This window comes from Enoplosus armatus, chromosome 9 (assembly GCF_043641665.1).
Source record: "Enoplosus armatus isolate fEnoArm2 chromosome 9, fEnoArm2.hap1, whole genome shotgun sequence".
NCBI lineage: Eukaryota > Metazoa > Chordata > Actinopteri > Centrarchiformes > Enoplosidae > Enoplosus > Enoplosus armatus.
This window is the reverse complement of record NC_092188.1, coordinates 11,542,425-11,555,463: the sequence shown is the minus strand read 5'-3', so window position 1 is coordinate 11,555,463 and position 13,039 is coordinate 11,542,425. Positions and strand designations below refer to the sequence as shown.

Below are 13,039 nucleotides of genomic sequence, written 5' to 3'. Positions count from 1 at the left end.
GCAGGTGATGGTGAGTATGTGAATCATACATCTTACATACGTGTGTAACATATGTTTTTTTTCAAACACCTCCAGTCCTCGGCATTTAATGCTGGTAGTCCACAGGCTTGGGTTGATTCCAGGTTGATATTTTTGGTCGCAATATCCTCCTTTCCCAGCTTGTAAAATCTTATGCTCTTGTTCAATACATAAATCATACATTGGACCTCTAAATACATGCTACTTTGCAAACATGGTCAAATTAAATAAATACAAGCCTTTAAGTCTCCTTTAAGGCATTTAAAAGCTTAGTTTGACACCTAAACCAAATGATTCTTTCTCTCTCTTTTTTTAGCTGTACAGTACAGTCTGTTAACTATAAGATTCAGCAAAACAAAATGAACAAAAATGCAGACATAAGGTAGACAAAAATATTTTTCTATTCATTAGTTCCTTTATTCATTGCACACCAGTTTGTGTTGTACAGTGAACATCAGGGGTGCCTCAAGATCTTATATTAGCAGGGTTGAATTCAGGAAACTCTGACCCAGTCTCACAATGAACATTTGTAGCATCTGGAAATGTGCAAGTGTGTTTCCTGGAACCCAAGAAGAGCATCCTATTGTCACTGAAAAACAGAGATAAAAATATTTGAACACATTAAAGAATAAAGAACACATATTAGAATTAAATATACCTCTATTGACCTATTGAAATAGCTGCTTTCTGAAAACTGAGAACCTTGCTTTAAACAGTAGACAACATCAATTGCATTATATAAATTAGAGAGATTTTAGTTCACTGTGTGCTCAAGTGGTAGTTTGTTGTCATATGAGACAAGACTCATACTTGCCAATGCTTTGCCAGCACCGCTGATCACACACTCCATTGCTGATGAAATAAAAGCTGGTTGAAATTACACTATAGGAGCCGACGGAGAAAAGGGGAAAATCAATGTTTGACCACTTGATCCACTCTCTCTCAGTCTGTCAGTCCAGGATCTCTTTGATGCACCAGCAGCAGAGGAGAAAATAGAGGCACTCCTTGACCGACTGGATGACACCGTAGGCAAAGTTTCCACCCAGGAAGTTCTTGCCTCGTCCCAGACCCATGGCCATGTCCCGCAGGTGCTGTCCCAGAGAGGAGGAGGGCATGGCCTGGGGAAGAGGACGCTGGGGATGCATGGCTCCGGCAAGGAAAACAAGGCAGAGGCAACAAGGAGGGCGGTCGATGAGAAGAAATAAGAGGTGAGGTCTGACAAATAGGATCAGACTGGGCTCGTGCAACAGCTGAGGTCTGCTCCGTATTCCTGGCACAGTTAGCCCCTCTACTTATAACCTCCTACAGGAACTGCAGGCTACCTCCATTCACATCCTGCTTTTTCTCGACTGTTCCCTTTTTCAAACATCCGCTGATTGATTAAAGGCCTTGTTTACCTTTACTGTGCACTGTTCCCCTCTGTTGTATGGCACCACACACACAGACTCTCCCCAGGCTCTAATAATCCCTGAATCAGCCCCCTACTGTCACAGGCTCATCTATTCACAAACAGGAGAGTTCCAGTTGCTCCATACACCACCCACTACATCCCACCCTTTGTTCAGGACAGTATGTGACAGGCAATCATACTTTCCAGCAGTGTGTGCTTTGTTGTTTCATTTTCTGTTTTATGGTGTACTTTGATATAAAAATGAAAGGGATCTTAAAAAGCCCATCCAACAAGGTAATAAATACTCAGGCTAAATGCACAGTTATGATATCAAAAGCCAAACTCACAAAGAGAGATGAATGATATATGTATTTATATATGCAATCTATATTTTCAGATACAGGTGTAAACCGACATGTTTCCCTAAAAAAAGTAAAGTATTAAAACAGAAACATATAAAGTAAAAATCCATATCTGTGCACGCTATTTGAAAGTAACCTTTGGCTTTCAAAAACACAAGTTAAAAAGTACAACAGCATCATCACCACTATCAACACCACCACCAACAACAACAAACAAGATTTTTTTTCTTTTGAAAGGATTTTCATGCAACAAAGGCATCTGTGATGAACGATGATAACACAGGACCAGTTCACTAATGATGCAGAGGGTCAGGTGGGTCTGTTTCAGGACACACACACACACACACACAGTAATGGTAGAACTTAAAGCTCTGGTTTTCCTATCTCTGACCTACACCTGAACAGGCAGAGTGTGAGTGTCTCACTGACCCAGCTGTCACTCTGGTATGCGTGTGTGTGCATGTTAGATTACATGTGAGCCTACTTCGGGGGTCTGAGTACTACTTGACAGTTAAGGTTTAGGTTGAAAGATCCCTTCTCATATTTCAAGAGTTCGGCCTCAATCTCTCTGACAAGTTCAACTGGCTTTAAGAGCTACCTCAGTGCTGTGGTGTCTGGCTCTGCGTTTCTGATCAAAGAAGTCATTAAACACACAACTATGAAAGCAATAATCCAATACTAAGCTGACCAGTCAAGAATCGATTATCGATTATTTACAGGTGGCCAAGAAATATCCCCCCAATGGTGACATCAAGTATCTGTGACTAGAAGCTGAATGCAAGAATGTGCATCAGAGGAGATTGCCATCACTGGATCTGTTTGTGTTTGTTTAATGGAGTGTCATTTTTGCAGAGTTCTTTGTTTAACTGAGAGGCTTGTGTTTTCTCCTGTAGTCGACTACATTTGAATTAAGTACATATGGTGACTGCATTGAAGTGACGTGACTGCATTGAAGAAACAAGGCACGATTAAAAAAGACATTTAAAACAAACACAACATCATGAACTGAGGGAGGAGGAAGAGGAAAGGAGAAACAATAGTGTGAACGTCTCCCCCCAGATCCTCAAAGGTTTGTGAAAACAGCACACTGAGGAGAAACATTTGGCTTAACATTTCATCGTTAGCAATGCTCAAAAAACATTTATGTCCTTATGTTCAGTTACCCCCAAACACTTCATTTGATACAAGGTTTTTTGTGTTTTGTTTTTTTTAAAAAGGACATTATTCCCTCAAGTGAATAAAAAATGAGAACATCACAATACGTAAATATTACATAACCAGTTACTATGACATACTTTGCATCATTTTTGCAGAGGGAAGTTCATTGCTTAAACATTTCTCATTGGCCACCATTTAAAAAAGGGTCTTCTTTAACTACTCTCCTTTGCCTTCAGTCAGAATACTCCATAAAAATAGAAACCATAGATTGTCAATGCAGACACAAGGAGTCAATAAACAACAACAGGTCAAAATGGTCTGGTCTATGCTTCTCAAAATGTACTAAGTTATTGTGTTTGTGGGTGACATCAACGCACAATTTACTTTAAAAATCTCCTTTTTGATGATGTATTGAGGCACGATCACCAAGATTCTTCTCCCCTCTAAAACAGGCCCATTTTAATATGCATTTCCATCCATTACATCTAATTTTGCTCCCAATGCTATAAGCACACAAGACAGATAACTGTTAATAATTGTCATGGCTTTTTTTGCCGTTAGCGACCAAGTTCATGTTCTTTGGCATGACAAGTGGTGCAGACCGTTTGTGGTGTAAAGGTGTGTGTGTGTATCTGTGTTTACAGAGGGATTAGGGAGATACAGCTGTTTAGATCCTCCTGAACTCCCAATACGCAAGTCTGAAGATGACAGACTGAAACAAAAAAAAGGAACATATATGATGGTCATTGGCATAGCAGTCCCCAGTTTTGCATACAGGCTTTCCTCATCACCAGGTATCACTCCAGGGGTCAAAGTTCAAAAAGTCCTTAAAAGGGGAGTGGTCAGGGGGTAGGGTGGCCATCCTGATTAGATTGGAAGCAAACTCGTTTATGCATATTCACCAGGCAGAATTATTACAAAGTCAGGTTTGCTGCTGAAGTGCTCCAGGTTTCTGTCCGAGCCTGGTTCAGTCTCTGAAACAAATAACCACCATCCAGTTTGTGTTTTGCCTAATATGCTCCAGCAACAGTCTGAGGAGGGAAATCCTTTCCCTGAATGAAAAGAACACATGCTTACAAGCACTGAAAATCTCATTCGATGTCCCGTTTATGCTCCTTTCTTCACTTTTCTGTTCCATTTTTTTTTTTTGTACACAATTCCATGTATTAGTTAAATGTTCTGTTTTTTTTGTTTTTCATAATCGCATAATAAGATTTTTTTTTCCTTAAAAAACCAAATTGCATTTGTTTTCTGCCCCCTTCTGAATTTAGGAAAGGGCTCCTCCCTGGTTCACAGTAGGCTGTTGAGAAATTGCAGCAGTGCTTCTCCGTTGTGGAGGGATGCGCCTGATAGTTGGTGGGGTCGAGGACTGCAGGTCACAGTTTGGCTTTCAGAAAGGACGGGAATATGTGGCAACAGCAGCAAGTGAGTGATTTCGCAGAGAAACTGGTGATCTTTTTTTTTTTGGCTTTCTTTGCTATGGCGTGTGCATATGTGTATGTTTATGTGTGTGTCAAGTGTAGTGTTGTGTGTATTATAGCATATGAAGGTGTGTTTGTCTTGTGTTGAGCTGCTGCAGGAGTGCGTGTATATTTGGTGGAGGATTTCATTGGTGTGTAACGTCAGGCCCTGCGCTCTACTGGCTGTTGCAGACACACTTCGCTACCAGCTGACACAATGGGGAGTCTGTTGTCCATGTGGTAACTGATCAGGTGACTCACACTTTCAAACCGATGGTCTTTTGTACGGACCTAAAAGACAAAAACAACGATAAGAAAATCAAAAATATTAATACAACCATGTATTAGAAAAACACTACTTAAAAATGTCCCTTGCCCATTCATGCTTCTCCCTCCCCTTTGTAATCTCTCTCGCCCTTATGATCTCCTCCTCCCACCCTGACTCACCACTCCTTCTGGGTCGACTAACAGCAGGTGTTTGGACTGACCCCCCTGCTGTCCCGTGAGGACATACTGTCCGGGTGTGGTCCCAGACTCTCGCACCAGGAAGTCTCCATCGCGTGTCAGCAGCCTCTCTGCTTCCCTGCGACTCAAGCTACCGTGGAACCAGGTCTCACACTGCAACTGCTGCACCAGAGGGGGCGCTGTTGTCACTGAGCTTGGGCCACCGTGCCCAGAGACCCCCAGGGCATCATCAAATGGCTCTTGAGAAATAAACACACATACATTTGTATCTCTATCTTGTATTTCTCTGCTGGATGCCTATACAGGAACAAATAATCTTGTGTCTTTCACTATTGTCTGAATTTCTATTTAGAAAAAAAAATGATTGGGCCTTGTCCAAGTGAACCACATGGTTTCTGACAGTTGTGTGCTATACACTGATAGTGGACTGTGTCTTTAATGTGAAAAGCTTTAAGCAGTCAACCAATCATGTTACATAAAATGCTCCTGTAATGGACAAAGGCACTCTAATCCCCTTATCTTCCTCAGAGACTGCCTTCTGTGGGCAGTTCCCCTCTTCAATTAGCCCATCATATGGAATGTACAGTACACACTACTCTCTCTCCTCAGTCAATAATCAACCCTTTTTCTTTCCACATGGAAAAACAATTGCACATTTGAGTAATTTTGGTCATTTTGATTAAAACCCACACATCTTGTCATTTACAAGAAACCGCCTCTTCTAGTTACTTAGTTTCCCTGCAATCTGGTTAGTTATCCATTATAACTTGATTTATCAAGCTAGTATGATATTCGTAACACAACAATGATAGATCGGGTAAGGCACTTACTCATGTCAAAAGCATCTCTGTGAGCATTTCCATTGGCTGCAACTGGGGGGCGGGGTTTATCCACATTGACGTATGAAGGGTCATCAAACAGTTCCCGTCCCCCTTCTTTAGCGCCCACTTAAAAAAGGGAAAAAAAGAACGAAGAGATGTCAGTGAACTTGGTACATCTTCCCATTTCCTCATCAGCCATGCACTTTACATGATATTTTAATTAGCCATTTTGCCAAAACAGCAAAGGAGAAAACTGAATTCTGTCCTGACTGTGCCTGGACGACAACCTTTCCCTTTCTCCTGGTTTACAGTGAATGACAGAGAGATGCAGATAGACGGAGCTCACCTGGTAGAGGCGGCAGAGGCTGCTTGTGAATGTCATTCTGACCTGGCTGTCCATAAGGCTGCAAACACAGAGGCATATAAACAAATAATCAGTCACAGCCACATGTGGGCATACTCTTGTGTACATACACAAATACGTTCCTATTAAAAGGGTTACAAAAGGTCAGTGATGATTTGTCTATCACAAACTGAGCGATGCCAGCTGGTTTACTGTTGTTTTTTCATTTTCTAGGCTGAGAACTAGGCAATTCTGATACATGTAATGTTAGTTATTAGATTTCTCACAAGTGCATCATCTCTTAACTGCAGTATAAGAAGTGTTTGGATGTGCTGAAGCATGTGTGTGAGTATCTCATCCTCCTGTTGTGTTTATGTGCATGTTTCTCACCAGCGTGGCACCTGGGCGGGTCCTCATGTCAATCAGTCCACCAGGGGGAGGCTGTTTTCCAGGGAAATTATTATAGTAAGGGACATCAGGAGGTGGAGCAGCCTCTTCGTCTTCTTCCTCCCATGCAGAGCCGTCAAACGGAGCCATCCTGGGAGAAAAAGGGGTGACACAAAAGCAGATACAGAAACATCTTATGGGTGACAAAGCACAAACACAAGCTCATGTTTTGGGATCATGTGAGTGACATTTTTCACATTTACCTGTCATGAGGTGTGACCAGTTTGGGGGGGTTCTTTAGGTACTGTTTAAAACGCAGTTCAAAGGCCTGGCCGATGGTGCTGATGACTTCCTGGGCTAAACCCTCTGAACACTCCAGGATATGACATGCTGAAGGAGAGGAGGCACAGATGACTAATAAGAAGCCTGCAGCAACATGTGCTTGAATGAAATATGCACTTAGCTAGACAAATATATTGATATACTGCAGTATGTACGCATGGGCAGTACATTCGTGTACATGTGCTGTCCTCAAGGACACACAGGCAGTAAAGAAAGAGGGCATGTCATTCACTTTAGCCACTCTAGTTTACCCTCAAATTGCATAGAAAACATGTATAATATTTAAAGTGGTGTTGAATGTTGGCAGAACCTTAATGTACATAATGTAATCCCCAAATAATTCAGTATATTATTTCAGTTGCTCCACATCTTCACATATTTAGCACATAAGCGTGAATAAAGCAGATTCTGCCAAACAATTAAAATCAGTCCTGTTGCTTGCTATGCCTATTTCGTGGTAAATGTCCTGTTTCTTCCGTTGCTCTGCAAACTAGGTCTGTTATGTCTTCAGTGGGCGCAGTGTGTCAAATTCAAAGGGCAATAAAAAAATGAATAGAGCCATTTCATTTATTTAATAGGATTCATTTATATTTTAATAAAAGAGCTTGCTCGTATTTATTTACAGTATTTGCTGAAAGTGCAATCTCAAAACCTGTTTCACCATCTAATGAGACTGAAGGTAGAGAGAACATTTGCAACTCCTGCAGCAAAGGATCATGGGCAGAGTTCTACTCAAACCAAGGGGTTAAAAATAGTTCAGCATCACTTGATTTTTTAAAAGTGTCTTTATTGTCAGATGCTGCCTGAGTGAAGGTGTCATTTTGCTGTTTCTGCTCACCTCTCTGGTTGACTGGGTCTTTGGCCACATATGCTACGTACTCAGCCGTATCCTGAGGGAGACAGGGTAAGACAGTTAGGGGAGGAGGGGAGGGGAAAAAGTGAAGGGCAGGTTTAGGATAGAAAGGTTGAAAAGAAGAAGAAGAAGAAGAAGAAAGAGATAAAGCAAAAGCTGCAGTCCTTAAGTCAGAAGTTAAAAACATACATTGGACTGAAAGAGAAAATGACAGGAAGTGATGAGATCAAGCTTGGAAGAGAAGCACTGCAAACCAGCGAGGCAGCATTGGAGCGAGTGGTATTCATAGGAGTAGACAATGACAGAAGACAGGAAGGAAGGATATGCAGGCTGAAGAAAGGTGGAAAAAGGCCAGAGAGAGATTTGAGCTGAGAGAGGGAGTGTTGGGTGACTCACTGGGTCTCCTCCAGAGGCGAAGGAGATGGACTGCATGTGATGATTGGCGATTATCTGTGGAGAAAAAGAAAGAAAGGAAGAGAGAGAGAGAGAGGGGAGAGAGAGAGAGAGAGAGAGAGAGAGAGAGAGAGAGAGAGAGACAGAAGGAGAGCACGTGGGTGACATGAAGTATGTGGGAAGTGAGATGAAAGCATGTGGATGGAGAGACAAATGTGGAATCATTACTGAGAAAAGTGCTTTTTCCCTCCATTGAGCGCCTTCAACTGCAGCGGAGATAAAAACTAAGTAGGGACAATGGATGGAACACCTTTTTAACAGTCTGCAACAGCCGCCCATGTTGGATCAATAACAACGTCAACACTTGCTAATGCTCCGTGCACAATGTGTGGTCTATATCCAAGGCTGTATTTGTGAATGGATACATGTGCATGGCACGTTTCTTTGTGCTACGTGTTAATGTGTATGCACTGCACTGCTGTATACCGTCTCCCCAAAGAAATAAACATCGTTCAGCAGCTCTTAACTCATTAGAGGTCTAGGAGGAGGATCACATCCTGCCCCGTGGCAATGCAGGAACAGAGACGATGGTTTGAGCAGCATCCAGAATAAATGAGGCAAAGTGGAGATGCTCTAAATGTATCTGGGATTCCCCTGAATGCCCCAAAAGGTCACGACACACAGTGTGCTGTTGACCATATCACGAAAACAACACCTTGAGTTAGGTTGTTAAGATACTTCCTTGAAGTCAAAATCCATTTAAAAATATATATTTTTACATCATTTCGGTCCAGCCATCTGTGAAATTCCAGCTAACTAAAATCTGCTTATATCATTAATTAGAGCGTGAAAGCAGTGGGAATCATTTTCATGTATGATCATAAAACTAACTTTGGGCAGATAATTCAGGTTAGTAGATATAATGAAAATGAACAATAACGATGCAGTTAACACTTTACACGTAATGAAAATAAAAACATTTATAAAAACCTTATAAAAATTGCCATTCTACAGTTGACATTTAAGTAAGTATAATCCTTAAAACCACATGAAATCCCTCATACAGAGAGATCCTCAGGTTCACTCTGCTTCAGTAATGCACAGCTTAAGTACCAAACATACCGCTGGCTACAACTGAACTCTAACAATCAGATGCATCCCTGACTCACAGGCTCTCAATCTCTGGCTATCAAGGACAAATCTACAAAACACAAAGTAGAGTTTTTGAGAAAAATACACACAACAGCAGCTTCAAGATAAAGCTGGTTTCAGTCTAACCTGTTTGCAGTCGGAGGCCAGCAGGTTGAGGCTGCTGGTTGAGATGGTCAAGCTGATTGTCATGTCAGCAAACTGCAGGTTACTCTTTCCCAGGATGGACGACAGACAGCGAGAGGAAGGCTGCGGAGGTGAGGGATGTGGTCAATGAGTGATAAACAAACAAGGTGCACAAACAGAAAACAGCAGCCCTATTTATTTTTTACTTCAACAAGGGACGATAGTCCACTGAGTGACATAAGCTTGTGGGCTTGTGTATGTGTGGAAATGCCTGAGTGTGAGTGTGTGTGAAGAACAGCTGCAATTGTGAAAGTGATCCTGTCTCCAAGGCCAACTGTGACCAATGGGGAGTAGACAGGACAGTTCGCATACTGTAGGCCGGGCCAACAGCATCGCGCAGACCACGCCAGCACTATTGTGCCAGCCCGTTTATCCCAATCCACCTCCTGTTCACATGGCTTTCATCCATATCTGCTCCAGAATATTTGGCGTATGCTGTGAGAAAAACAGCATCAGGACAGGATGCACATGCTCAGCCACATTAACCTCAGTCCAGCCAAATCAGAGGGACTAGACTACTTTCATCTATTCTAGTTTACATCCTATAACTGTGTTTTGTCTGGTGTGCTGCACTGCCAGACATTCCTCGGTCAAAACCTGCTAAGGCAACAGGGCGCTGGATTTAGCCACCTGTTTTATGGACTGTTTGGGAGGATGTTTTTAGTTTTACAGGAATACTGCGCACAGACACTCGTAGTCTTTAAACAGCAGACTGGCGGCTGTGTCTGCTAATCTGTAGTGCTCCTTTGGCCTGACACTGGCTCCACACAAGCTACTACTCTACCTCTCCAGCCTCCCCTGTGACAAGAGGGAGGGAAAACATAGACCAGAGAGTGATTGGTAATTACCTGCGAGTAGTCAGCTAACCACAGAAGTGTACAATCAGCCTAAATCAAGATCTGTGTGTGTGTGTTAAAGGGAGAGTGTGTGACTGAATAGCCAACTGACCACAGAGTGGACAATCAAACTAAATCTAGCTCTTATCCAGAAAACCCTTCCCACTGCTGCCCACTTAAGCCGTATAAATAAATAATGCCCTGTAAGGGTGTGTGCTAGTGTGCGTGGTGTGTACCTTTCTCCTGCGCTGGGCTCCTTTGGCTCCGGGCACTGCCTCGCACACCACAGAGATGGCCTCCCTGCAACATTAACAACATGTAAGTGTTGCAATAGCATGTCATTAACCCTCACACTTTCCCGGACTCGCAATTATGTGAATTAAATGAGATCTGGCCGTGGGTGATTGAATTTATCGTCCCTGGCAACTGTACTCGTCTTTGCCACGGAGACAAACATCACTACGGAAACCAGAAGGAAACCACCAGGATTCCTGAACATTCTAATTTAGGAGCTGGGAGAGCTGCAGGCGTACACACACACACACACACACACACACACACACACACGCACAAATGAATAGACACTAAGAAAGAAACAAGCAAGCAAGCAAAAGAGAGCGGAAGCGGGACAGAGAGCAAGCAAGCAGACAAAGACATATATGCGAGGCGTGTGGTGTGTGTGACTGTACGTGGTCGACATTTCTCTAAGTCTAACCACACTCTTACCATCTCACCCCCACAGGCACAAACGAAAAATTAAATGAGAGAAAAAGCGAGCCAGCTGCAGACGAGCAGTGTGTAATCTCACCTGGTGACCTGAGTTCTGGTGTTGAAGTCCAGCGCTCTCATAGACTGCAGCACCTCCACGCAACCCATGTACTGCCCAGGAAACAGGAAGGGAACACATTAGCATCAGACATTTCCTACATCAGTCCCATTGGACAGATGGAAATGAGGAAGAAAGCATGTCAGTTTCTAAAAATATGATAGGAGGGTGTATATATGTAAAGACACTGACTGGAGAGAGAGATGTGTAATTATATATTTTAGTCAGGGGTTATTGAGAGTGTGCCAGTCACCTACCCGTACAGTGTAGGAAACACCGCTGGTGCTGACCACACTGTCGGAGTGCAGCCAGCCGCGGGTGGGCTTGTTGACAAAGGAGCCATGGCGCGTCCACTCATCTCCTCCCAGCTGCCCTCCTTCCACCCGTGCCCTCCTGGACGCCCCTCCCAGCCGGTTCATGTCCTGCAGAGGAGGTCGAGGAGGGGGAGAAGGAGCGATTAGAGGGGGAAGTGGGTGATGAAGCGGAGGGGAGGAGCTAGAGCTGCTCCTGTCGTCCCCAGAGGACTCAACAGGCGCCTGAGGCTGCTGCGGCCTGCTCGAGGCTTTGAGTCCCGGGAGAAGAGTGGCAGAGACACCCAGACGAAGGGATCCCATCCTGGGGAAGAAGGAGCAGAGGGTAGTGGGGCTGTTCTCTGCCGGGCGGGGAGAAGAGGGGGGCAAGATGGGAGTGAGAGACGAGGAGGAGAGGGAAGATGGTAAACCAGGGGAGGGAGTGAGTGGGGTGGCAGGACTGGAAGGAGGGAACGATGATGGATTGGAGTTTGTTTCATCAGTTGAGCTCAGCGATTCACTCCGAAAGTGGGTGTACTTGGTTTTTGGGACAAGCTCCATAATGAATCTGCAGTGTCAGTTTTTATATCCGCGCAAGTCCACACAGGCTCTAGTGATTCAATCAAAGTCTTTGTCTCAGTATTCAAAGTTTCTCTCTAAAGGGACACACAGCCATCTGTCTGTCTCCCTCAGCGTAAGAGCTGCATCCATCTGTCTGGTTGTCTGTCCTCCACTCATTACCAGGCAGCCGAAACCAAACTGCTTTAAAAACGGCTTCACCCACAACGAAAGCAGGATGAGAAAAGGCGCGGAGGAAAAGTGGGGTGTCCCAGTTAATGGTAGAATGCAGATGAAAAAAGTTTGTTTTTAGTGCACCAGTGCAGATCATGTTGTCATCAGTTCACTTTTAAATCTGCATCAATGTTCATTGTGTTCCCAGGGACTGATGATGAGATGGTCTTAGCTCTCCACAAAGTGTTCATCTTGGTGTTTTTGCCATAATGTAAAACAATATCTGTGAGTATCTTGTCCCAGCTTAATAGCCTCTCAGTGAGGGCCAGTTATCCAGCTGTCGCCAGCACCATGGAGAATCAACACAAGTGATTGTCTCTCAACGCCCCCTCGCATGTGTGTCTTACTGCACTGAGGGGTGCGCACTTGTACGTGATGTGTTTACATGCGTGTGAGGCAGTATAAGCCTTCCCTGCCCACAATGCTTCTTAGATTATCTGTGTATGTGTGTGTTGGACTGGCGTGCATGTGTGAAGCAGCTCCCCTTTGGCAGTTCTATCCTGCTTGACACGGGCCCATAAAAATCCTATTAGCAGCCAACGAGGGGATCGCAAGGGGGCTGCACGCACTAACACGGCAGCAACACACACACAATACACAGCTCCAATTGGTCGATACTACAGCGAGCACCTGCAGAGCTCAATGAAGCCCAGAACTGCTAAAGAAGAGAGAGGAGGCTTACTGATGTATGGCTAGTATCCAACGCAGCACACTTTCTTTAACACCTACTTTTCAAGAGCATCGTATTCTCAAATCTCTCAACGGATCCCTCTTTTACTCCCTCTCCCTCTTCCTCCAAATGGTTTCATGTCCTCTCTGAATGGCCCTCGCTCTCTCACTCCCTGCGTCTTCTTCTTCTCTCCTCTTCCAGATTACTTCTGGCACAGCCTCGCTCCCTTTCTCTGCACTCTTTCCTCCCTTCTCTCGGTCTCCTCTCTTCTCCTGGAAACCCTCTCTCTTCCTCCACA

At 44.0% G+C, this 13,039-nt stretch overlaps 2 protein-coding genes across 2 annotated transcripts; both read right to left on the bottom strand.

Moving 5' to 3' along the window:
• Positions 1-968: 968 nt before the first annotated feature.
• Positions 969-1,163, bottom strand: lenep (lens epithelial protein). Its single transcript, XM_070912721.1, has one exon. The coding sequence runs from the start codon at positions 1,161-1,163 to the stop codon at positions 969-971; it is 195 nt and encodes a 64-aa protein (XP_070768822.1).
• Positions 1,164-1,764: 601 nt separating this feature from the next.
• shc1 (SHC (Src homology 2 domain containing) transforming protein 1) lies at positions 1,765-11,840 on the bottom strand. The gene is made up of 12 exons (XM_070911636.1): positions 11,247-11,840; positions 10,972-11,042; positions 10,400-10,463; positions 9,271-9,390; positions 7,996-8,049; positions 7,585-7,636; positions 6,668-6,794; positions 6,408-6,555; positions 6,021-6,078; positions 5,684-5,800; positions 4,836-5,092; positions 1,765-4,679 (listed from the first exon to the last, which is right to left on the bottom strand). The coding sequence occupies exons 1-12, from the start codon at positions 11,838-11,840 to the stop codon at positions 4,551-4,553; spliced, it is 1,791 nt and encodes a 596-aa protein (XP_070767737.1). The 3' UTR covers positions 1,765-4,550.
• Positions 11,841-13,039: the final 1,199 nt, after the last annotated feature.